At 40.5% G+C, this 27737-nt stretch overlaps 1 protein-coding gene across 1 annotated transcript in view; it reads left to right on the forward strand.

The window, feature by feature from the left end:
• The first annotated feature begins 504 nt into the window (after positions 1–504).
• The window catches only part of exoc2 (exocyst complex component 2), a 55108-nt gene continuing 27875 nt past the window's right edge, over positions 505–27737 (forward strand). The window contains exons 1-7 of the mRNA XM_069679849.1: positions 505–549; positions 12120–12277; positions 14245–14421; positions 15527–15653; positions 17849–17962; positions 19309–19433; positions 26208–26288. Coding sequence (XP_069535950.1) covers positions 12160–12277; positions 14245–14421; positions 15527–15653; positions 17849–17962; positions 19309–19433; positions 26208–26288 — 742 coding nt within the window. The 5' untranslated portion in view covers positions 505–549; positions 12120–12159. The remainder of the gene's footprint in view (positions 550–12119; positions 12278–14244; positions 14422–15526; positions 15654–17848; positions 17963–19308; positions 19434–26207; positions 26289–27737) is intronic.

Here is a 27737-nt window from a genome sequence, read left to right on the forward strand (position 1 = left end):
CACTGAAATGTTGTGGGGTAAAAGTATAGAGCAATTTGAAAATGAAAATATTAAAGTATCACCAAACTGTGGTACATACCTTGGTACAATAGTTAAATTAATGTTTCTTTCCTTTACTACTGTGCAGTAAATTTGACAGAGTAAAAATATGAAAAAGGTGGCATATAAATAAATATATAAAGTTTCTAAATGTTTCAATGTCTTCTTTTTCTTCTTTTTGTCATTAGATTTAAGATATGGAGATTTGAAAATCAAACCGGGACACAGAATATGCAAAAATTGCACATTTCATTCACATTATAGTATTTTTAGGAGGAAGTGTCTAAATCAAATCACAAAGTGAAAAATGTTTGGCATGTTACTTTTGTTTAAAATGTCCACTAATGTTGAATTGTTTAATTTTATTTTATTTCACGTAAATTTATTTTATTTTATTTTATTCTAATTCAGCATATTTTATTTTATTTTGAAGGCTGTGGTTGAGAACATAGAGCCGGAAGTTGTCACGGTATACAGGAAACGGTCGCTGCAGTCCAGTCGTTGTAAACCGTAAGTTACAATTTTCTATTAGATATTTTCCTGCTTCACTCTCAAGCTATAGACAAAATAATTGCAGTAGGATCACTGATAATCGAAGCTGTGTTTTTAAGACTTCGCCGGATAGAAATGACAGCCACTCCCGAGTCTTCCGGCATAAGGAATAGGTTGCTAACGAACACAGGCTAGCCTAAGCTAACGTTAGCTAGTTGTCAAATTTGTCAACAAATCTGGTATCCCTTTCTCTTAAACAACTGAGGAGTTGTTGGTATTTTGCACTGGGTGTCTTAAACGTAGCGTTGGTATTTGATGACAATAGAAACAGCGGAGATATGCGGCCATTGTTGTCATCTTGCGCTGTCCTAACGGTTAACATTAGAAGAACTAAACTATGTTGACATATCTGTCAGTTCACTGCGATGTTGCATTTTCTGTATAGAAGCAAAAATTGTAAGTTTGTTTTGGTAAATAAGGCACGTTTGCTTCATGACGAGCAGTGCTTACTATCTTATCTAGCTGTCTTATTGAGTTGTTTAGCTGTGACCACTCGTTTTACGACTGCTTTATTATGCAAACGTACAGTAGATGCATTTTCATCTATTTCCTCTATTTTTTGCTGATCTCAAAGTCGTTAATCGTGTAAAGTGTATGCATACAATATATGCATCTTTTCCGTCCTAGAATTATTTCCCCCTATCACAATTATTTAAAGGAAGGCATTTTCTATATACTAAATAGGAAACTTCACCCTCTAACCCCTTATCCTGTCCTCCAATCAGTATTGGATATACATTATACCCATCAAATTAAGAAATTACAGTTCTGTGACTGATAACTTGAAACAGCACATGCAGTTGAGGGGTGTGTTGCGCATGACAAGTTACTTATTGCCAGACAGCACTATTCCTCTCCCAACTTCTCTTAACACTTTGCAATCCATGCCAGTGTAAATATAAAAAGTAATTGCATTTTAACACAGAATACAATGTGCTCTATTTAAACAAACCACGTGTTGGACTTTCCACCTGGGTTGTACTTATTAGATAATTACTTTGTTTACAGAAGGGAAAGGAAAAAATGAACACTGAATGAATTCATGTGACTCACAGACGCATCTATCCACTGATTTGAAAACACTTTGACGAGAATAAACATTAGAATACTGTAAATTTGATTTGTGAAACATGTTGTTAATATTAATTGATTGTAGATAACAAATGATTGATTTATATTTAAGGTTCAGTCAGTTTCGACCTTACCTCACTGCCTTGACTTTGTCATGCAAAGACAGATGATTTTCTGTACTGAGCTAGTTATTTGGTTATCATGTGAATCAATTTGTTGGCTTGTTTTGCCGAGTGGATATCAGTCCTCCTCTCCAGGAATGATCTTGTTTTTTTTCTGGTGTAAAATTCTCTCGGCCTGAAAATGTAAGCTGTGCTAATGTGGGAATGATGTGTCCTTTTTGTCTCCTCACAAACAATGGGCCTATCTGTCAAGAGTCTTTTTAGGATGCACAGTTCCATGCCAGTATAAGGCTTCAATTAAAAGGCATACCACTGTTGAAATTGAAACTGTAATAAGCCTGTCTTTTTGCATTTTTCAGTAGGGCTCATAAAAATTGTATTCTGAGTATTTTGTCAGATGTGATATGATTGTGATATGGTTAACCATAAGTGGGAAAGGTTATTTCTGCATCACAGTTTTCATTGTGAAATTTCTTTCTTACATCTTGAGATGAGATTTGTGGGTCAGAGTATCTGCAGCAATACAGCACTTCATTATATTCTCCTTTTCCACACATTTTACCTTCATCAGCATCTGTGATTTTAATACTGCACTTGAACTTATTGTGATAGGACTCATATAAGGTTTACAAGAGTTTATTTATCAGTTGTTTGGTTCTGTAAAATGACTGAAATATTGTGTGCACTGAGACACATTATACAACACAGAAACTAATTGCTGCTAACTATTTCCTTGATTACTTGATTGATTGTTTTGTCCATTAAATGTAGAACATAGAGAATAATACCTTTCATAATTTGTTAGAACACATAGTATACTATAGTACACGTATAGTGTGTATATTAATTGCTTGTTTGATTTGAGCAACAGCCTAAAACCCTAAAAAACAAATCTTCACGTGCTGCACCAGCCTCAGTCAATGACATTTTGGCATTTTTACTCACAAAGAAAAGGGATGAAGGGTTTCATTATGTAGAGCCTGATTTTGATCGACCTTCAGAAGCGTCTAAACAACAAAGCAACAGTTTGATCTAACCTATTTGATGAACACATCATGGCATCACTTAGTAGCAGGGGGCGTCATGATTCAGTGGGAAAAGTAGGAGTAGTTATGTTGTTTGAAACACCTGAGCATACATGGAAGTGTGATGAAGCCTATTAGATAAAAGTTTGCTGTTTGGTTCTCCAAGTGCTTCTTTATATTTGTGTTCAGTCAGAAGTTAAAACGTGATTTCTCTCTTCTTTTCAGTTAGAAATGTTTGCCCAAGTCTGTTACTCTGAAATCAAGGAAGCACCGTTTCAGCAGTGGTTGTGATTACAGTCGTTTTTAGGCCTTAAGGCTGAGATATTACTTAAAAACCTTAAGTCCTCACTGTTGTGATATGGGCCCAGTCTCATTAAGTGTAGAGTTTTCAAACAGAGCAGAGTTTAAGCCTCTACAATCCCTTCTCTTGTGTACTTTTCTTAAAAATTGTTATAACATACTTTCTTTAAATAGGCTTTGTGAGAGGACACGGTACCTAACTGTGTGTGTTTGTTCAACTGATTGATTATATATGGGGGGGAATGAGAGTAATTGATTGACAGGTCGATTGCAAGGCGGCGCCATGTCGCAGGACTAAGTTGTCATTGAGCTCCTCCATCATTCGTGTCGACATCAGCGAGTCCTCAGCTTTTCAGTGAGAGCCGACAGAGCTCTGTGCATGTCCTTCTCTTCCCCAAAGTCAGCACTACTTGGCCGGGGGATGGAGGGGGGAAGGCTACACTGATCCATTTCCTGCCCCCCTCCTTGGGCTCTAATTGAAAAATTTGGGTGGCCCTGCTTGTTTGTTTTGGTGGAATGTGGTGGGCTGTGTTTTTTTGAGGCTCTCCTCAGTGCCGCTGCTCCGTAGACCCCGGGGTGAGTTGAGCGACGGGGGTCAGGCCGAGCCTTGTTTGTGAAGCGGCACTTCTCTCTCACCCCTGTCTGCTCTTCGCAGTCTCCCCACCTGGTAGCCTCCTCCCTGCTGACAGGCTTGCTGGGCCACTGCATTTCACAGTATGGTTTCTGTGACCCAGTCAGACCTGGACAGACAGACGGACAGACAGAGCGAGACGCTTTGGCTGGGAAAACTGTGCAGCTCGAACAGACAGCTCAACACATGGAGTCAGCTTTATAAGTGTCGAGCGTTGCTACATTCAGACTTTTTAAAACGATAAATGACACAATTTGACTCAAAATTAATCTATAATGAGGACAGTGCAGTGAATCTAAATATTACTGCAGAAGCATTAATTTTTAGATGAAGGTAACATGTTATGAAACAGCATCATAATGAATGACTGTAGTTCTTCAGAGATGACCCGGCCCACAAATCTTCTTCTCAAGATCGCATCATAGTGATCTCTATCACAATAGGCCGACATAATTGTACAGCTTTGTCTATAGAGATAATCAATCTTAAGTATTGTTTTCCTTGGTTTTAATTTCTTAATTGCAAGGACATGGTGCTGTTTTCTGTCTTGTTGTACTAAACTGATTATTTGTAGTCTGTTGGTCAGACAGAAAAGTGATTTTTAGATTATATTAGATGCTCTATTTTTGCTATTTTCTGACATTTTATGCACAAAAAAAGATCACAAGATTTTGTTAGTTGCAGCCTTAATCTGTTTCTTGTAAAGTAATAAACCAATCACTTTTGCATTTATTATGCCTTGTAGTCATCAAATGCTGGTTAACATCTGCCGGTTCCAAATTCTAAAATAACACTTACTGCACACTTTGTTGCACATTGTAAATTGAATTGGGGACTTTATTTTGTCCACCAATACAATCAATTTAAATACGATGCCTTTCTACTCTTCTAAGCAATAAGCACTTGAAAATGAATGTAGCGGCATAAAGCACTCTGGGACTTGTGTCTATTTATAATAATAATAATTAGATAAAATAATACAATAAAATAAATTAAACTACCGTTACTATTTTTCAAACTTTTATACCAAATATATATCCAGTCAATTGTCAGAAAATACATTTGAAACGTGTTCTGCAGTCGTCGGCGTTGTTTGTGTCGTGCAGGATAGGAAGGGACTGTGAGGACGGTTCTCACGCTGGTGATGTGTGTTTTATGTAAAGCAGCTGGGGCAGCAGCGGCTCCTGAAGGTTCAAATCTCTCCATTTGGCCGTGTCACTGGGCAAAGCCGCCTGTCTCCAGTCTCTTAATCCTCTGAAAACATCTTCCTGCATTTGCAGGCCTATATTTCATATTTCTGTTTATTGTTCCAGGATTTTTATATGGGAAATTGGGGACTTGACTTCGTTAGGGCTAACTCCGAAAAGCACTTGAGACTGACAAACAAACAAACAGACAGCCCCTAAAGATAACAAAGCCTGTGGGCAGACTTCATGATGGTCGGATAGTGAACCAGAGGCACACATCTGATCACTCTGTCCTCCTTCTCTGTCACGAAACGCTCACACAGGAGGAGCTGAGTCATTGTGGGAGAGCGCAGTGACTGGACAGTGGTCGCTCTGCAGCATCTGTTTTTCAGACTGCACAGTTCTTGTTTATCGTCCATTTATTTGAAATATGATACACTTGACACACATTATGGTCGATTTTCTGTCTATCAGCAACATTGGCCTCTCCACATCTTAGAGGCCTGTGGTGGCCCGGGTGTGAGCGAACACTGTGGGAGATTGTTCAAAGCTTCGCCCAGCCTGTGTGATCAGAGCACTCATCTCAGGCTGGTGATGTTTGGACCGCTCTGTCCATTCAGAGGAGTCGAGAGGGGGGGTCTTTGATGGAATCTGGTGTTTGTGTAATGTTGGGGAGCACGGAGTGAAATGGTGTTAGTGTGGGGGGGGCGGGCTGAGGGGTCTCTGAGCTGAGCCGCTGGTGGATACGGAGCTGCTGTGATGGGAGACGGAGGGGGTGAGGGTGATGAACTGTCTAAATGGGTCCCTTTGTGCCCCCAAAACCCATTACACTCTCTCTTACACACACAGACGCACACGCACACACTTGCCAATCACTGCCATATGCACGTCACCTTCAAGCTCCAAGTACCACGATCCAAAGGTATGAACGCAGCATTCATGAGATAGTCATGCTGCCGTTTGTGCGCTGATGCGGTGCGTCGGGCCGAGTTTGTCATGTTTTGAAGTTGTCCAAATAAAGTTTGGAGGACGTGTTGTGTGTGATCTCAGTGGAGGTTTAAACCCCTGGATGTAGATTTGGGTTCATAATATTAATATTGTTGTTATTATGAAGGGACAAGGTAGTTGTTGTAGGTATATGTTCCGGTTCTTGCCTTTTTCCAATGGTACACAGTTAAGAAAGTAGAATTTCTCAAGCCGAAAGTGTTAGTCAACATTATGAAACAGGGATGCACCATATTGGATTTTTTGCTGATATCTTCCAACCCTTTTGTCGATTTCGATACAGATGTCTTAGGCACGTTTTTTTCCACCTAATTGCAAAGAACATCAAGTCTCCCCTGTAGTGGAACTGATATCATGCCTGCTCTTATTGTAGTGTCCCACTGGCAGATGCAGAAATAACATAATACAATGCTTTTTAAAATGTGCACATTCACTGTTCAAAAGTACTTAAACTTAGGTTATGTACAAAGTGCCGTAACATTTTCGTTCAAATAAAACTGTAATATTCATACAACTTAGGCTCAGATGATGCTCTCCCTGAGACGGTCCTGACAACAGCCACAACTAGTGCAGGTTTTACCTGCTGCACAGAACAAATACAGAAAATGAAATCAACCTTGCTGTCCGTTTGAAACATTGAAAAACTGCCTCACCACAGACATCTTACACCCTTCTTCACGCTTGACGGAAGAGACGTGGTGCAGGCAGTGTGCATGCACACTCGCGCCGAGTTAATGTCATAGCATTACGTCGAGCTGTTTTAGGGAATCATCGAGCATTTAGGCAGAATTAAAGCGTTGTTTTATCGGCGGAAAATATCTGCAGAAAAAAGAGACACCTGCCGATGCCTATATATCATTTTCAAGCCATTATCTGATACCGATGTTGTGCATCCCTATTATGAAAAGTTCATGTCATAAATACCCTGGCCAGAATAATTGCAATTCACAAAAATATCATAATAAACCTTAAATTTTCCATAAACTCTTGAAATGACACTAAACATACTGGTATGACTTTGAACCTTTGAACCTGCATTTAGTTTGGAAACAAAAAGTTTTCATGTGCCACAAAAAGAAAGTTATTTCCGTGAACATCCTCTGAGTGAAAAACAATCAGATAAAATTGTATAAGGTGACCACGAATCATAAAGTCATCCTGCATAAATAAAGTATAAATAAACAAAACATAACTCAATATAGGATTGTACATATCGAGCTAGTGTGGAAAATCAGGATTATATGCACAAACTAAAACCCCAAAATACTCAGGGAAAAGCAGAAAATCATCACGTTGGAGACGCACTTTTAACTTCTATATGCCTTTAATAATAAATAGCCTAATTATTGTAATTTTTCTGTCCATCAGATAATTGATAAATCAGCTTTTTCACTGCTTAAATGTGATATTATTGTAAATTGACTTGTAGTGGAATCACATGTTGTTGATAATAGTATTATTTTTTTGCAAGATTCAACCCGTTGTAAAATTATATTTATATTTTTGTTTTACACGTGTTTAAACTTTCGTCTGATGAACAGTGAAACACAGGTAATGGCACGTAACATAAATAGTTTATTTCATATGTAATTTTTCCCAGTCGTGATTTATTCTATAATTAGAAACATTTTTATTTTGTTCATGTTTTCAGCCAGATAAGTAGATCTTTTTTTTTTCCAAAAAAAGCTGCAGCAATAACTAATTAATGCTCTTCATCATAACTTAGAATCAGTTGAAAATGATTCAGTTCGACAGAGAAACTGTTGCATGTTTACTGTAAATGCTATAACCTGCACGCCAATTAATCACAGCTCGAAACAAACAAACTGTGAAGGCTGAATATGAAACCCTCGCGTGTATTCAAAACAAAGACAACGCATCAATATCACATGCTTGAGTCACTTTGTTGTAGTAATAGTTTAATAGTTGTTTCAGTATGTCTCTTTAAACTCTGATATTAACCCTGCTAACAAGAGAGAGCCAACTGCATCTCCAAGTCAAAGAAGTGTCTCAGGATAATTTCTAGTCACTGGCAAGTTCATTAGAACTGAGCTCAGTTTCCTTTTTTATGGGAAAGGCATCCATCGCTGCCATCTAGTCCAGACCATTGAGTACAGCATTTTTGGGGCGCACCGCGGCATGTGGAAATGAAATGGTTTCATGTGGCATAAAGATTTGTTTAGAGCTTTAATGAAAAGTCTTTCCTTTGTGTCCACGTACTCCAGTGCAGTGCCAAGGAAGGGGTTGTCACTTATTAGCAGGGCTGGAAGAAGATCCAGTGCCTCAGACTTCCTCATAGCTACCACACAGATCTGAGCCAACCCTGCTGTTTGTTAGTCGGCCTCCAAGGAAAACAAACCTGCCTTTTTAGCCCTGTTACCAGAGAGCGAGGCTGGGGGCCGGGGGCTGGGGGGCTCACAGCAGCACGGTTGGAGGATAATCAAGCGAGAGAAAAGGGGCTAAATCTGGTTGGGTGTTGTCATTGATTATATTTAGCCTTTACAGTATGACATGGCTTGACACATGTTGGAAGAAACTGGGGTTTAATCCTATGGGGGTCCTCTGACGCCCCCTAGAGGTTATCACTTTTATCCCAACCTCAGAAGTTTCCAGTTGGAGCTTTAGAAACATCTTCTTTTGTTTTCCTCTTCATGCTACTTTAAGGAAAAAAATCATTCAGTAATTCTGTATAAAGTTATAGTTTCTATTACCTAGTTTACAGCGTATCTGTGATGGTGTGTGACACGAGACTTGTGAAAGAGTCCCCCCTTCGCTTCTGCGTGACTTGCCGCATGTGTGTGTGTGCACGCGGGTGTTACAGAGAGGGGTCTGGGCAGTGTTCCCGTGTCCATGCACAGCCCCCAGAGTAAAGTAAACACAGCGGCTCTTTTCTCATCCCAGCCGTCAGCAGGCTCTCCCCAGGCCCGCGCCAGAGACCACACACCCAGACCACACACACACATACACACACATATATATACACACACACACTGCCCAGACCTCTCCGCAGATCCTTCCACATACTCGCATACACACAGACCACACAACACCAGCTCGGGCCCCTCGCACGCAACCTAGCTGAGCTGTCATTCTGCCCAGCGTGTATATATGTGTGTGTAAGTGTGTGTGTATGTGTGGGCAGGCTATCTGTGTGTTTGTGCACGTGTATTTCCAAGATGAGGAGGGGAGGGGGGGTAGGTTAGAAACACTCCTGGAAGCAGAATCAGAATTGCACAAAATAAAGATCCCAGTTCTCTGCCCCCTCGCCGCTCCCACTCTAAACATATGGGATTGATGAAGGATATACCGAGCTCTTGTTTTAGGCCTGTTAACCTCTTATCTTCTGCATGTCGGATCCGCAGCCCCTCCATTTCCTCTGACATGCACAGGGCAGCAGAAACAACATGAGGTAAATCCCGCTGGAGTTTCTCGTTAACTCGGGGATGTGAGGGCGACAGAGGGGGAACACTGTGGCCGAAAAGTTTCCCAGAAAGACGCCTAAAAAAATGTTTTACGCCACGTTATTACGCTCGGTAAAACCAGTCCAATACAATACCATTGTAAAATCAGCGGTTAAATAGTGCTTGAATGAGATGCGTCAACAAAAACTGAACGTTAATCAAAGACAGAAGAGTTACATTATGTACAGGTGTGCCTTAAACAGTGGCCAGAGTGTAAATCACAATATGCCGATACTGATATTAATTTGAACTCACCATCATCTCTTATTAGATTCTTAGGTTTTCATACGTGTTCATAACTATGTATGTAATTTTTCTGAATACCAGGTTGCGTCAGGGATAATGTGAAGTACGTTTGCAACAAAAAAATAATTATCCGTTTGAATTGTTAGATTTAAAAATGGTAAATAAATACTTTATTGCTGCACCGACAGTTGGAAACTAAAATATAGTTTTGGTACGTGGCAGATAATCCTCTGTGATGAGCCCAAAACAAGGCCATGTTTAGCATTTACGCTTAACAGTTTAAAAAATAATAAACCAATTGTTAAATCAATCCCAGTTAAGACGAGAGATTTGCAAACAGACAAAACACTGAAGGGAAACGTTCCAGTGATGTAAACTGTTGAGCTTCGACTCGGCTTGTAAAGTCACCACTGACTGGTTTATAAGGTTTCAAACTTTCATGTGGTCAAAATGGGGGGAAAAAATTAGGAGTTACAGCTTCAGTCAGAGCAGAGCAATATCCAAACGACTGTAGGAAAACAAAAGGAGAGACTGTTTCCTTTTATTTCTGTTTAATCACCTTCTTTGATTTAAATACGTTTTCTTTTTCTGAAATCAAATTCATCTTATGGAATTGTTTACATTGTTTTCATTGGCAGCCTGCTTTGGCTCTTTGTGATGAAACACTTTCATCTCTTCCATCGTAAAAAAACAGAAAGTTTCTGGAAAAATAAGATAAGATAACTAAGATTACTAAAATTAATTAAGATTTCATAATTCTTTAAAGTTATGCTATGAAATAAAAAATATTGCCGTAATGTCTGTGTGACTCTGCTTGTATATCAGGAGGTCCTAACCCCAAGGTCGGGTAGGGATGAACTATTGTTTAAGTCATTTATCAAGCGAGAAGGCCAAACACGACTCGTCTGTAGCTTCTCACATGTGAGGATTATCTGCTTTTCTCTGTTTTATATCAGTCACCTTAATCATGTTTAAAACACACCAAACCAACTATTTGAATAGTAGTCTGGATTTTTTATTTCATTTTGCACTATTTCTGCTATTCATCAGATTATCTGTTTAAGTTTATAAGAAAAAAGTAATTATTAATTCATAGTTAATGTGATTATAAATGGCAGGCCTGTTAAGGGCTCTTGAAGCTTGCAGTTGCTGCTGCAGAGTTTAAACCTCTGACTGTCTTCTAACAGGAACGTCTCTTTAATAAGTAGACTAATCAATGTAGTGCCCTGTCAGTTTGGATTTCCCTTGATGTTGTTGCCCCCGTTGGGTATTGGACGCCCTCTTGTACCTCAGTTGTACACCTACACCTTATTACTGTGCAAAGGGTGACCACCGTGAACTTGTTGCAGGTCCGGTCCGTGTGAACTCCAGCATTGTTTGTGGAGAACGTGTTTTGGCTGCGCAGCAAAAGGGCGGAAGCCCCGCTGAAGCTGCTTCAGAGACTTTGGATTGGTCAGCCTTTTAGAGACCTGGCAGTAATTTATTAGCAAACATCTGTGCTGCTGAAATACATCCTTTCATTTTTTCATTTGGAATCTTTCCCCCTCTTCCTTTGCTCAGCCCCAACATGAACTGATTTGCATGGGTGCTCCTTCGTTGGTACCATAATCTGTACTGCATTGTGTGGGCTTATGTGGAATGATTGGGGAGGCCAGGTTTATTTATCCTTCGCTGTGAGGTTTACATTCTTCCTTTCCTCCCTGCTCTCTGTCTGCTCCTTCATTCTTGGCTCCCTTCTCTATTTTTCCTATTATCTCAGAGATAACTGCTGCAATGCATATCCTACATTGTTTGGAGACCTACAGGGTGGGAAATTAACGCTAGCTGCCAGCCAAGTGCGGCATGTATTTTGCCGTTCTGTCACTTTTAAACACCGAAGTATCTGTCTGTTCTTCCTGGTAGTAAAAAGAACAGCTGGGGAATAAAATAAAATGAAAAAAATAATTTACCATGTTAATTATTTTAGGGAAGGTTGTGGTTTCATCAGCTCCAGCTCCATGTTGATACATGGAATATTTATGATCCCCTTTTAAAGGTCAGGTGGGTATTGTTTACTGTAGTAAGGTTTGGTGTTTCGTGAAACCGTGAAACAGTTTACTGATAACTTAAACCCTCGCTTCCTTTTTTGTAAATAGTAGGGGGCTTCACAATTAATCAAAATATTACCCAAATCTTAATGCAGCCAAATACAATATCAGAATGGCAAAGGTAAAAGAACCAAACAGCTTTATAAGAAGTGCTGTGATGCCTCAGAGACACCCTGGCCTTTAATCTTTGCATCTTAAAGATATAAGAAAACCTGTTATTTGTTACAGACTCCAACAAATGTCACACTGTCCTGATTTAATTAGTTTGTTTCCAGTAACAATGAGAACTTTGATGCAAAAACAATCACTGAACTGTCGTTTTTTCAAGTTCTGTATTACTCACCATGTCCTCGTATTTGTGCCTCCCTCTGCCCTGTCTTTTTCCATGACCAGGTGCTGATTGACCCAGAGTTCCTGCCTTCCTCAGGCCACCATGTCTCGTGCCCGTCAGCCCCCGCTGGTCACGGGCATCTCGCCCAAAGAGGGTGCGGCCTGGACCAAAGTCACCATCCGTGGAGAGAACCTGGGCACAGGCCCGGCCGACCTCATCGGTAATACATTCATAACCACATGACTTACCTCACATGTGCAGCTCTGTCTCGGAAAAAATGTGTCGTTTTCTTTGTTGCTTTGATTTTTTTTAAATGAATTTCTTTTCAGCGATCTTGATTTTCAATTGGATTGAAGAACTACGTAATTATCCGGTACACACCTCCCCGAGTGAATATGTAAATATAAATATCCTTTATTTAGACATTTATTAACATCAGCATACAGATATAAATAAATAAGATGTCAACACAGTATGAAATTATCATTTATTTGTTTTATCTAATTGCATAATTCTAAGTTTTTATAGTTTACATCTCTCTGTTCAAAAAGAGGGACGCTGAAGCCGATTACATGGAGTGTGTTCTTAGCTTTTTACTTCTGCTCCAGTGTGTTGAGAATTTTTTAGTCGTATTAACTGATCTTATTAACGTATCCATCAACAAACCACAGCGGCCCCCTTTTTTAAACAGGCTGGTGTAAAGTTTGTTTTTGTTTATATGATACGTAAGTGGACGGGAGGACGCCCGATTCTTTTTCCTCTCTGGAAGAAGAAGTCCGTCACTTTTTCACTATTCAGGTTTCACATTTATTACATTTCAATAAGTTGAGTAAGTTAATGTTAATTATGTCAAGAGAAAATACTGTATTATATAATATATAACTTAAATAATGTAACAAACTTTTTAATTGCAATGCATTACAATATTTTACAGGATTGTTTTAAATGGGCACTCTTGTTTTTTGTAAAGTTACTGAAAATTAAAATAAGCAAAACATGCAGACGTTAACAAGCAAAATCAGTTTGACCTTTTCTTTGTGCAGTTATAATTTCAGGTAACGTTTTATGAATTTATGGTGCATGTCAGCATATTCAATGTTTCAATGGCTCTTTAAAAGTGACGCACACAAAACAAACAATCTCCAGCGAGAAAAAAACACGTACAAAAATCTTCAACTAAAAAAATATCGAGATACTTTCCTGTTATGTCATTCGAATTTTCTTCCTTTGTGAAATTCTGCCAGCTCTCTCTGCAGCACACTAAAAACACAATTTTTAGTTGGAGTAAATATTTAGATTACTCTATGCCTAGTTTGAGAAACTCAAGAGTTTATCAACATGCATTAATGTGAAAATAGTCTTTTTATTGATGTGACTTCATGATTTAAGAGCCACACAGATGGACTGCCTCCATCTTGTTCTCATTATGTGTTTGAACGTCACACTTTGCCTATATTTTCCCTCCTGTTCGCCAATTTCTCCTTGGTTGGAGCGGAGGAGGGGGGGTCCAGAGGACTCACACACAGCTCCTTGCTTGGCATGCAGTGCTAGGCCTGTGATACAGGTCTATTTCTGACCATGAATGTCCCTGGAGCCCGGAATTAGACAATTAGATATGCACAAATGTGTGTGAGTGCTTATGTATTCAAACAAAGTGGTCAGTAGAGAACAGAGGCAGGAAATGGGACTCTAATGGGCATATTATTCACGGTTTTATGGGCTATTTGTTGATCAGCTTTCACAGGCTTTTAGGATGTTTGATTATACACACGTGAAGCTTTCAGAATCCCCTCGGCTGGAAACGTCAAAGTAATCCCTGCGTCTGTCTTCTAGTGTCCAAATAGTTTCAAGAGGGTTTAAAAAGAGGACGACAGATGTAGGGGCAAAGTGCACATTGTGCCAGTAATGGGCCACTTAGCGCTGAAGTGACAAACGTTAGCTTAAAGGAGCTAAGTGAGAGGAAGGAAGGTCAAGGCCACCCACGCCCCTCCTGACCCCAACTTGGACTTTAACCCCTGGTGACAGTTTGACTAAACCCACTGATAGACGCCAATTCTGTCTGAGTGAGCTCCTCTTGTTGTAGATGGTCTGAGTGTGTGTCGGTGCTACAGTTTGTTTATTTGTGCTGTCACTGTGTGGCTGTATCGCTCACCCTCTTCACCCTTTCCCCTCTCTCTTCCGTCTCAGGTCTGTCAATCTGCGGCCACAACTGCCTGCTGACAGCCGAGTGGATGTCAGCCAGCAAGATAGTGTGCCGCGTGGGTCCTGCCAAAGACGACAAGGGAGAGATCATCGTCACCACCAAGTCCGGAGGTCTCGGCACCTCCACGGTCTCTTTCAAACTGATCAGGCCGGAGAGGATTGGTGAGACTCACAACTCGTGCTGCAACTTTATATTATTCACATTAGTGATTAAACTCTCTCACTTTATTTTTAAAAACAGTAATAAGTAAAGGTGTAACTTTCCAAAAAGTCAAGGTTAGGACTTCATTTTGTTTTGTTTTATCAACCAAAAGCTCAAAAATAAAATATATTCACTTGACAATGATATGAAATAGAGACAAACAGGAAAGCCTCACATTTTCTGTATCAGGTATTTGTGCTTAATAAAGCTCAAAGACAAACATTATATCGATTATCAAACAGCTGCTGATCAATTTTGTTGATACAGCAGTGACTGCATTCAAGTCTTGTTAATTATACATTACACAAAAATAAAGGAACTGATATAATTTAAAGGTTTTTTATATAATGATGCTATGAGCATTGTTGTATTTGTTTATTGTGAGACAAGAGACATCCAGCTATCACAGTCCATTCAGAAAAACAATCTTAAAAAAAAGAACTTTTTTGGTAGATTTTTCATTGTACAAATGCATTCCTTAAATTTTGTAAATGTAAAAATTTTGGGGGTTGTATGTTTAGCACAAATCACATATTAGATATCTTTACAGTCTGTATGACACCCTCTGTTTACCATGATTTAGATAAGAGACATTTTTATCAAATTAAAATAATAAAACGACAGGAAATAGGAAGCGGAGCAAAAAAAGATGGTGGGCAGAGGAGCTCTATGGTGAAAAAAACAACCATCGAACACAGTAAATTACTCTCTATCTAAATCATATTGAACCACCGAGTTGTCTGTCGAACCCACCGGGTCTTGTGATTTTACTGAAGTTAATCCATAAACTACACATAAAACGTGGACATAGCCACCATGAAGCCACCCATCGGTTTGTGGACTACTGTCATGAAGCCTTCAGTGAATACACTTTACTATGTGTTTATGACAGGTTGCCGTGGTAGCAAATTGTCCATCACTGGTAGCCCTGAAGGCCCTAAAGCATATCCTAAATAAGAAAGTATAATATATGGAGCTGCATTAATGTGTGTGAATGCACATCTGGGATGTGTTGCTGAGCCCAGTAATGTGTGTCAAGCCTCTCCTGTCCTTCTCTTCCTGCAGGTATCCTGGACCAGTCTGCTGTGTGGGTGGATGAGATGAACTACTACGACATGAGGACCGACCGCAACAAAGGCATCTCCCCTCTCTCCCTGCGACCCAGCAACCCATTGGGCATCGACATAGACAAGTACGGGCGGAGAACATCCGAATACACACAAATCGCTCTGCACAATCACACCGCCATAAACACACGCGCTCTTCTTATTGAGTCATGGTTTACATCCCTAAACAGAAACAAACTCTCCCCATATGCAGGCGTTTGAAATATTATGCCAACACAGCAATGGCTGGGCAGCCTCTAACCGCCGCTCACAGGGAGTGGAAACACAATAATTGTGTTTAAAACAGAGAGGGCGACGATAGAAAGGGATTTGGAAAGAACTAAAGCTGCGACCCACACACATGTTTGTATGCAGCCTGGGAGCAGGCAGCGTGGTGCTGCCTCCCACGCGCCTGGCAGGGAGTGCAGAAGTTGTAATATATAGTTTGTGTTGTCAGGTTCTGGCATTTCTAGCTTAGTGTTTGTTTGCTTTAGAGGGGCCAGGGGCAAGTGACCGCTCGTGGCCAGAGACAAGACCCCCATAAACAGGCCGTACCATTCACTCGTCTTCCAGCGTCGCTCTAAACTTCCACTCTGCAAAGTCTACCCGATTGTCTTCGACTGAAATATATGAAAGCACTTTTGTTTGTGTTGATGTGATGCTGGAAGAGTTTTAAAATAACCCCTTAAGCATTTAATCTGAGGAGCTGTAAGTAAAAGAGCATCACTCCTGCACATCCTTGTATGGTGATGTTACTAATTCCTCAGTCGTCGCAGCTTGCACTAGCTGTTTGTAACGTCAGCATGACTAGATTAAACGTAAGGGTTTTCTTAATGCTGAGTCGGAAAAGATTTAAACAGGTTGCACCGCACAAACAAGTTCTTTACTAGAGCTTTTTTGTTAGTGAATGTTTCCATGTGCTGAACTACAATATGAAACTGTTGAGCAGCTCACTTAACCAACTAATGCGTGCTGCAAAAACACAGTGTGACACCCATTTGAGTCCGTATTTGATAATATGGATGATATGTTCCTGAAGTCCTGACATCTTTAAATTATATTTGAAAAAATAAAAGTGAGGCTCAGAACTTAAACAAAAATGATTAACAATATTTAGGTTTGTTATGAAGCATAATTTGATCATCCTCAACTTAATGCTTACAGCTATGTGTTCTGTTATTCATGTACACATGCTTTAACATATATACCTTTCTACCTTGTGTCTTCTGCAAATTGAACACGTGAGAGCCCCTAAGTGTGTCATTTATGCAAGAATAGTTATAATATTTGGAAGTAGAGGTACTTTTATTCTAACACACCACTTAAAGGTGAAGAAAAGGAAGCAAACTAGCCTAAAATGTACGATTAGAGCGCAATAGTTGGGAAACTGTTGTGTGGGTCTGTCCTTAGTATCCATCACTGAGGATTGTAAAGGAAATGAGACAGAAGGCATTTTGTGTTTATTTAGTTTTTCCTCCAAATACACTTAAATTTTGTACAATCAAAAGTTTTACATCACAGAAAAACTGAAGGTTTTAAAACACAAAAAATAAAAATTATAAAAATCTCATTTCTTACTGTCATCTTGACCTTTGCACTGTCTCCACCTGCAGAAATAGTAATAAAATCAGTGCTCAAGTATTCTGAATATACAGCTTATATGTGTTTCTACTTATATACATACATATACAGTATCTTTAAATCTGTTGTCATATACCATCCCTTTGAACCGTTGCAGCGACTCTGCTGACATTTGGATTGAATCAGTTCTTATTACTTCTGGTTCTGTGTGTGCATACGATACAAACTCCATTCTCATATATATACATATATTTACTTTTCACAGTACTAACAGTGCTAAGACCTCAATACTGTACTATCGATGTGTTGGTTTTTCTGTGTGTGTGTGTGTGTAACTGCAAAGTGGGTGGTGGAGGCGGTGGGGGTTTGGTTTGCGTAGGCCACGGGTCATTAGTAGAGATCAAGCTTCCCTAATGAGTGCTGGGTCCTCCAGGGGAACCCAGGCGTCACACACTGCACTTCCCACGCCAAGCTCTCTCAGCCTGGGTACTTTTTGGCCTCGCACTGCCCCCTGCTGGAAAACCTGAGCCCAACATCACATTAGGAATTAACTTAAAATGAATGTATCATTTATATATTCTTACATTTCTTTTTCTTTTTTGTATTGCCACGACAGTTTACATTGCTCGTTGTTTCTCTGCTGCACTTTTGTACTTGGTCCTACTTTGTTGTTCATCTTTGTTTACCTGTCTTATCCCAGAGGCAAATTCCCACAGAAAGACATGGAGCTGACTTTTCCAGGAATGAGTGGAGACTTCACCAGTGAGAACTTCTCTGCCACCTGGTACCTCATAGAAAACCACGCAGGCTCCAGGTACGTCCTTTAATATCACTAATCTTATGCTACCATTGCACACAAGCCTTTAAGAAAGCAATACAAGTTTTAGTTTACTGGAGACTCACGAGAAGTTACTTTGCATTGTGACTAAAAAAGGGACACATGAGACAGGAGGTTAACATGGTGGTGCTGAGGCAAAACTCTGGGTTTATTTCCCTCTGGCATCGCTGGGCATCCCAAAGAAACAACAGTGGGGTCTGGCATGTAACACTCCCTGCTGGCAGAAGAGATCAATGGCCGTTATACCCATGTGTTAAGAAGGAGACATTACCTTCACAAAGCTGAACACTATGACAACGATTGGAGTCCAGTAAAAATGCAATTAGTGGAATAATAATAACTCTAGACCAAACTTTATTTTTATCCCCTTTCTTAACAATGTTAAGATAAAATGAGTAAAATATTCTTCCCCTCTTCTTTGGCAGCATCTCGGTCGTGGACTGTCAGTCAGACCAAACAAGACATCATCAGACATTTACCGACAAAAGAAGTAATCTATCAATCAGTTAATTGAGAAAATAATCAATAAACTATTTAGTACTAAAAGTAATAATTCCATCTCCCCTATGGTACAGACAGGCAGATGACAATGAAGATGTAGCTTCCCGGTCAAATCACATGTTGATCTGCTCCTTCAGAGAACAGTTGGGTTTGTAGACGAGGCAGCCTGCTGACCCAGAAGCCCTGAGCCCAGTTGACTGTCACGTCAGGCCAGAGGAGAGCTATTTTGGACTCTCCTGGTTTCCTCTCCCCCTTGCTTAGCCTTCCAGTAACCCAGACCCCAGGATCCAGCATGACCAGGGGCCTCTGTTTGGACCTCGCTGGGTGACTGTTTCTTCCTGCGGAGGAAACCTCAGTCAGGACGCTAACACACGTGCTCATATCGGCCCAAAATGTGTGTGTGATTTGCTCCCGAGATAAACGCTTGTGAGCTGTGCTGTCAAACGTTTGTCTCAACAAAATGGCAAAGTATTGTTTGTGTAATTTATTATTTGCAAACAGGCATAAAATCAGATTATTGAGGGAAAAAAGATATTAAGCAACAACAACAACAACCAAAGAACAACCCTCAACAACAACAAAATAAGCAGGAACACTAATAAATGAGTGGACAGCGATATAAATATGGTGCTGATATTTCATTCATAAAATTTATGACAGAAATTTGGATAATTTTATCAAATATAAATGCCAAACATCTGTTTCATGTGTTTAACATGAGAAATCGGACTGCTGCAGCCAGACCAATAATTAAATTACCAGACAAATATCTTAATCAAGGTGTTATCTAATGACACGATCATTTTGTTTTTCTTCCTCAGTTTTGAGCACTTGAAGTTTGCAGCCAGTAATCTGAAGAAGCAGGCAACCAAGAAGAACGAGGGGAGTCTGGCTTACGTGAAAGGAGGCCTCAGTACGTTCTTTGAGGCCCAGGACGCTCTGGCAGGTGAGGGGGATTAACACATTTCTTGTGCGCCGTGGAACACCACCAAATGGTCTACAGTTAATACACAAACTTCCAAATCATCACTCTCCATCTCTGGTCAGAAAAGAGCTCTTGATTTTTTGGAGAGTGTGCAAGTTTTGTCGTGTCTTGGGAATTTTCTCCCCCTCAAATGCGGTTTCGCAGCGGTTGATTAAAGAGGCTCATTTGGCCGCTGTGTGAAAACCCTCCACACTCTGCTACAGTTACACCAGCCAACCACAACAGGGCTAATTCACCTTCATCAAAATGAGATCAGCTCTCACCTGTCACACACTTGAGTCTCCCTGGAGCCTGGAAGTGGACACACACTCTCACACACACACACACTCAACCTTAAGATGCCAGAATGATTTCAAGGTAGCAGAGACTGACCGCTGTCGCTCTGCCAGGTACCCCACATCAATTGTTTGCTTCATCATTCATACTTTTGTCTGTTTACTCTCTCCTCCCGCCATAGCCGCTCAGTTACTTCCCCTTACTATTTATACGTACACTTTTCTGCCTCCATCATTATTATTATTGCTTTCCGAATGTTTGTGCCCGGGTTGGGAGAGAGGCAATGTTTTCATTGTTAGTGGCTGAATCTAAATAAACGGAGCAGCCCAACACAATGCAGGCCTGAGTATTAGGACTGATAGTGCCGATAACAGACCCAATATGACCAATGGGAACAATGCAGAGTCATTCTCACGTTCGGACTGAGCGTGCCTACTGTGTGCCCACTACCCCAATGGGAAATGTACAGATGGAGGAAGTGGTACAGCATGGATGGACTCAAGTGAACTGTGAACTTACAGAGCTTAATGCTGCTTTATAAACTGTGACAGGATGGAATTTACTGTGTTTGTCCTACTTGCTTTGCTTACCCTTTTAAAGTTGCTCGATAACCATCTTATTGGCAACCGCCACGCTCACCACAAACACCTCCAACAGGACTCAATAACTTCCGCTGAAACTACTACTCTTACTCTGCATATCTGGTAACATGCAATATCACACAAGTGATTGTTGGATCAACAGAATACATGTCAAACAGTATAATATATAGATGCCTGTGACTTATCGCTTAGATACTTACAACATAAACTGAAATACACGAGGAAGGTAGACATAGCAAAGTAACATATTCTTCTACATGTTTTCTGGATTATAATTATAGTAATACAACAAAAAGACTGAATAACCAACAACACTAACATGAAGACAGATTTTACCTTAGTCACAGCTTTGATGCATGTGTATTGTTTTATGTTATTTAAAGTTATTATAATAATATTTTTATAAAACATAACAATGGCTCAAAGGTCAATTCTTAAGGCCTCAGTTGTAGGCAGCGGTTTTCAAGTCAATTTTTGCAAGTTAAGTCGACTTTCAAGTCGATTTATATACCTATAAACACAAATCAGAACTTGCATCACAGAGTTTATAATCTATACAGTTCATGCCACACATTTACCTTAGACCCTTAATTAACATAAAGTAAAACTGCCCAAAAAATATAACTTTACCAGGGGAAGAAACTCAGGAAGAGTAAGAGGGGAGGGACCCCTCTCCCAGGATCGACTCGATTTCTTTGTACAGAATAGACAAACAAAAAATCACAGTATATACACATTTTGGTGGCCAAATTACAGTTACATCTAGATTAGACACACATTTTTAGTATGAAAGCTTTAAAGACTCCACTGTACAATACCCACCAGCACTGAGAAGCAGAAACAACTGGCTACATGCAGGGAACCTGTAAAAGATAATGTGGTAAATGTTGTCAATCATGCTCGGCCAGTTTCAGTTGGACTATAAGAAGATAAAGAAGGTTGCGATCATCTTTTCTCGGCCGATGCACGATTACCCTGTCAAAATTCAAGCACTTTGTAAGTTCATAGTATACACAGCGTACTATATGGAAGTGTACCAACAAACATATCTGTATACACACATCACTCTGTAACCCAAAGAGTCTGTGCACACTTTATTCAGAGAGCTGTAAATGTGTGACTGTCTGCTTCTTGAGTTTTATTTCACTCCCATTTTTCAGATGTAATTCCCAGAAAAAAAAAAAAACTCATATTCAGAGAATCAATTTGACTTAAAGGATCATTTTTAAACTTCCTGACTCTTGCCTGCTCACCATGACTCATTACAGCACTAAAACATCCTCTCTCTGCCAGCTTTTGGCTCTCAGTCATAAAAAATGAAGTGGTGGCTCAGAATGGATTGCTCCAGTGGAGATATTTTGTATGCTATGTACGGTCAGCCAAACCGACATACCAGCCTGCACGCTCTTAGCGCTCAGCCAGCTCGAGACAGCTCTGCAACAGCTCACCGCCAGGCCTCTTTAGCACAGCTGTCTGAGTGACTGTGAATCCTTTCATTGTCTCCTGGCAGTGTTTGGCGTGTCTGTGTTGTTCACAGTCGTTCCAAATGAACCTCACCTGAGATGTAGCCGAGAAAATGTAAAAGAAATTAGCTTCTGAAAAAAAGGAACTAACAGGGTCCTAGTGTGTTCTCCTTGTTCTCCTCCCGCAGTGCTTCCAGCCCTCTCAATCACCATCAAGTCATTTCTGTCTCCTCTGCTGTTTATTTTCAGTTCTGCTTGCATGTGAGATTTTTATTGATGACTATAATAGAAGTCTGGAGTTATTTTATAATGCAAAAGTCCTGCTGCCGGCAAGGTGGAAACAAGGAAGCGAAGCCAAATCTGGGAAGAGAAATGAGGCGGATAGAAAATATTTAGAGCAAACAGCAGGACTGTGACTTCAATATTCGTGCAGCTTCCCCTCCTCCCTCTCGTTTTCTTCTAATTGCTTTCATTTAAAGATGACCATCTCCGACAGAAAAAGCTTTTTAATGAAATATGAATTATGTGCTTAAACTCACAGTTTAGACTTTTGCATCTGCAAACCACAAATCTTGTTAATTACGCTATTGTTTATGTTACTTAGCTAATGTTGGCTTTTAGAAAATGGATAAATGAGATTGGGAGCTCCAGGCGTCTTCAACTGTTTGGGGTGTATTTTATGAGCTTTCAAAGGGCAGATCGAGAGCGCATGATCAAGTTTACATCCTTAAACGATTTGCATGGCCTAAGAGCCCCCTGTCCAGCAGCTGGATCAGTAACAGACTTTTACCAACCTTATTTAGCACATAGGTCGGCCAATACAGTGTCTTTGTTGATGTCATAAGTTATAACGTCTCGTGTTTCTTTATTAAGTCCGGGTTAGCTGCTGAATACGTTTTAGCACCACAGTAAATCATTTTCGTCATGCTAAGGAAAATTGATTGTGTTAATTCAGTGTCGGATTGAAACTCTACATCAGCACCAGTTCCGGTATTGCAATTAATATCAGGAGGTAAAGTGAAATTCCCAAATTACAAGGACGAGACAGTTTTTAACGGCAAACAAATATCTCAGTTTCGTTCTCTTTGGCGGTCCCTCTGGTGATAGACGGTAACTGCAGGAGCACACTTCCCAGATATCCAGACAGTGCTGCATGTGTGACGTCCACGGTTGGCTCCGGTTGTAACTCTTGATTTTCCTGGCTGACGGTCGCTTTCCTTTTCAGACTGTTTGCTTCATCTGAGCGTCGAGTTTGTTTCTTTTTCTTTGGATTTTCACTTCTTGTTGAAGTTGTATCTGTAGTCATCCATCTTTTCTTTGTTTGTTCAGCCATAGTAGATTACTGTTTACTCGCAACACTTGCAGAGAGCAGAAAAGCAGCCGCTTAGCTCCGCCTACCCTCTCTGGCAGACCAACCACTGCTGGCTGATGGAAAACGCGTCACTAACTCGGCGGCGCCACAGACAGCCGGTCTGTAATCATCAGTAATTCATCAGTGGGCCATCGGCTCAATCACCATTGTGTTACCTCATTCAGCGTCAGATAGTGACTTAACAGACTTTTATTTTAATGGAAATCTTTGAGATTTTATCTTTAATGTACATAAAAATGATAGCTGGTATACAGATTTAAAATCTGGGGAATTCGGTGTTGGATTGAAAATCTGTATCAATATATATCGCTAAATAAGGTATCGCAATTAAAATCAGGCGGAAAAGTTAAATTCCCAAATTACAAACAGTTGACAATGTAAAGCAAATATCTTTTTGTATAACTTTAAGTGTTCAAATGCATGTCACTGTCAGCTGATAAAAGCTTCTAAATTTAATGCCCCAAATCAAGACGATTCATATCCAAACGGTCCAAACGGGCGTGTAATCAAATAATGTTGTCTGAAGCACCTCTGTGTCGAATGTGCAGTGTCATGGCTTATATCACAGTGTTTATACTCCTTTTAAACCCAGATGGTGTGTTTAGTAGTGACCTGTTTTTTTCTGCCACTTTCCAGAAATCTCATCAACTCATTTGTGCTTACCCAATTGGCCGACATTTTGTTTGATATAATATTTAGCGTGTTTGCAGAAGGGAATTTTTGTGCAGTGAGAAAACAAGTGGTCCTGTAAACAGTCCGTGTGAACCACCACAGACTGGTGAAAGAAATGGAAGGTTTTTGGAGGATTGTGACTGTTTTCATGGAGCCTCGGTGACAAATAGAACCCGGCTTCTGAGGCCGAGCCGCTCCGGCTGATTGACTGGACTGACAGACTGTCAGGGAGTCCAGGGTTGTTTCTACTAAAATGTTGAAATTTGAGGTTTTTCATTGTTGTGTGAAGAGGAAGTCTCCCAGTGATGCAGGAAACGGAACGGCTACCGTGTTCCAAAAATGCCAGATTCCCAGGGCCTATTCCCCGAGCCCCCAGCCCCGACAGGAGTCAAAACATCTTCCAGCTTTAGAATCCAGGGACGCTGTATTTTTATTCTTATTCATTTCTTTTTTTCCCTCGACGGTTCCAGGAAGTGAAGCAGGAGCTGCAGCTCTTCCTCAGGTCCTGGCTTCGTGCGTTATCCGGACTCTGACCTGATGTTTAGGTTAGCCGTGACGTCAGGAGCACTTCAGTGTGTGACAGATGCAGAGGACACACAGCTGGTAGCAGGGCGGGGGGGGGGAGTGTGGAGACGTGAAGCAGACCTGCAGCGTGTGTGTCTTCCTGTGTGTTCAGCTCTATCAATCCTGTTCTCTCCCGTATACACTCCCACGTCTACGTGCCTTTGTCCCAACCTGCTTTCTCCTTGTTTTCTGCCGCTCGCTGAGCAGCGAGAGGTCCACGAAAGGGCCGGCGACGTCCGAGCTGATTAGGCAATGGCATGTTTGAACAGCGTGCTTCAGGAATACCTCGGTCTCTGCCTTGAGGCTTCTGTCTGTCAGAGTGGACCCACATATTTATTTACAGAGCTCTCCCCCTTCACTTTGCCTCCCGCTCCCTCTGCTGTCTCCAACCTCTGCTAACAGCCAGTATAAGTACACTAGACCAAGAACGAGAGAGCAGAACACCCCAGTTTTAACCAACTTGTACTCGCTCCCAGTGTCTTTAAGAGCTGGTTTTTTAAAGAGCTCTTAATGGTTTGGAACCACCAACACGACTAAGTCTTTGTTTTGTAATCATTCGTGGCCTTTTAGATCCTCTGCAGACAATTTTTAAAATACAAACGGCCTCACGAATAAGTTTCAAACAGCTATTAAACCCTAACTTCATCCCTCCATTGTTGAACTCATATCTTTTACTTATTTTATTGTTTCAATAGATTTTGTCCTCACTTATTTACATATCGAATTATTCCTAGAATATTCCTGTTCTTGCTCTTTGCTTTTCATTTGATTGCTTTGTTTTACTGCAGTCATTCCCTTTGCCTTTTTTCCTTTATTCTTCTGTTTCTTATATTTATTATAAAGCACCTTGAACTACCCCCCATAAAGGTGCTTTATAAAAACAGTTTATCACTATGAGTTTTATTATATTACACTGGAACAGCTTTAGGAGAAGAAGGAGGCCAGCAAAGAGAAGAGAAACATGAGGAGCATTATTCTTTTCCTTTTTTCTGTCTCTTTCTTTCATTCTTGAGATGTCTGCTTGTTGCATATTTGAATCGCTCCACAAGTATGTATGAGAAGGTCTCCTAAGCCTTCTCCAACTCTCCTCCACTCTGTCAATAAACCCACAGTGCAGCTCTCAGCACCCAGCTGCCCACTACTGCACACCATTTATTTATTCACTGGGGCAGCCACACCGCTCGCTCTGCCTCTTTTTCTCTCTCTATGTTTTCTCCCCTCTCTCACCCCCTTTCAAACTCCCTCTCCCGCGTAAAGCGCTACATGCTAACTGATGGATACAAGCCATCAGAGAGTTGGTCCCGCCTCTCCTGACCTCAGGCTCTGCTTCTCCCAAATGTTGTTTTTCAGAGTTGAAACATTTTAGATTCACGTTAACTCCAGGTCAGAGGACTCCAAATGTCCCAAGACCACAAAGCTGTGCTGCTAATGGCTTTGCTGAGGTGAATTGATCCAGTACAGTCACCACTGGAACAAGGTCAGGTCCTGTTGCGTGGGAACAGGCACAAGGGGAGGGGGGTCAGTAGCAGCATCAGTGGGCGTAGATCCGCGAGGTTATCTCCCATCAACCACTGGGGTAGGGCCTGTTTATTGTTTTACCTTCAGTTCCTGAAATTGAAAATGTTCCCGTCTCGGGGGATTGCATGTTGGTTCCTCTACAGCGGAGCAGACCGCTTTCCGCTCCAACATTTATTATTTCTCTGATTTCGTGTTTCAGTCGAATTCACTGTATTTTGTCCCTCAGAGGTTTTTATCATACAAATAAATACAAACGTTTGTGTTACAGCGATCCACCAGAGGCTGGAGTCTGATGGCACAGAGAGAGTGGAGGGATCAATGACCCAACGACTGGAAAACATCCTCAACAGTAAGCACCTTTACAATTAACACAAAGTGTCATCCCCCCCAAATATATATCCTCTCCATACATCAAGGCCCAAAGTTTTTTATTGTATTGAAAGCCAATAGAATGTACTTCTTACTGTGAAATATTGGCGATAGTGCTACATCCAGCTTAATACGATGAATCACTAACAAAAGAATAGAAGACTAAGAGACAATCATTAATCAAAATTGGGTCTCTTTAAAAATACCGAGGTATAGGACAGAGTGGGGGAAGACCAGTGTTTAACCCTCCATGTGGTGTTTTTCATGTGCTACAAGACATATGGGCAGGTTTGAGACGTCACAAACCTAAGGAGCCAATCCCGTTATTGGACGGGGTGACGCTATGCATATCATTATGTGTAACCTATGGCAACCACTTCAGCGATGTGCGAGCCAGCTGTAACTGTCGTAATGTTTGCAAACTCACTTCTGACTATTAACGTCACGACTAATAATTACTACATTTCAAGCTAGCTAAGTTTCAACAAGTTGCCACTAAACGACGGCAGAGACGTGTTTTGTTTTTAAATGTGCATAGTGGGCGGGGCCTATGCAGAATCTGGAATTTGCAATGAGGGAGGAGGAGGAGACGCATTGGGAGGAGTTTTACAGGGTCATTAAACGTATTTTGCAGATGAAAACATCGGACACAATTTATTATTTCAAGCAGAGCTTTTTATATGTCTTAAAATGTGAGCTCTTTAAAGAGCTAGTGTCTGAGCCACCAAGGAAGGTAATTGCAACTGTTTTAAAATGTGAAAATATTGAAAGGGGCATGGGTTGAAAGTATGAATATGTGTTTATAACTATTTTTAGCTGTGGTTATATGTGTATATGTTGTTCTGTTTTTACTTGTATTGCTGCAGGGCACTCCTAGAAAGAGACCTCTGTCTCAGTGGGTCCTCCCTGCTGAAATATAGACTAAATAAAATAATAGAGACAAGGACTTTAAAATATAAACACCTGTTCTTGGTTAAAAGAGGATTTTACATGTCAGTGAGAGGCCATGATCTCTCTCATTAGTATTTCTCCAGTTTATAACGCCAATAAATTGACTTTAAGTTGAGATAATTTAGTTCAATGCTCAAATCATAAAATATGTTAACCATTTAAATTGTGTTTTATTTATTTTGAAGTCGCTTTTCTCATATTGTAGCTGTGACACGGTGTTCATTTTGGCAGCTATTTTAGATTGAGTCTTAGTCTTCAGACGAAAATGCTTTTTAGTTTTAGTCACATTTTAGTCCAGTTTTAGTCAATAAAAAGTTTTTAGTCATTACGTTTTCCCTCTTGAGAAAGTATATCACTTTAATTTCAGCAGATCATCAAAACAGTAAAAGAACAATGAAGACACCACATCTAAAGATTTCTTTTCATAATCATTTCTCATTTAAACAGTCTGACTGAAGCAGACAGACGATCTTTTGTT

Source organism: Semicossyphus pulcher, unplaced genomic scaffold (genome assembly GCF_022749685.1).
Source record: "Semicossyphus pulcher isolate SPU_LCO1_2020_fin unplaced genomic scaffold, fSemPul1.0.p SCAF_4, whole genome shotgun sequence".
NCBI lineage: Eukaryota > Metazoa > Chordata > Actinopteri > Labriformes > Labridae > Semicossyphus > Semicossyphus pulcher.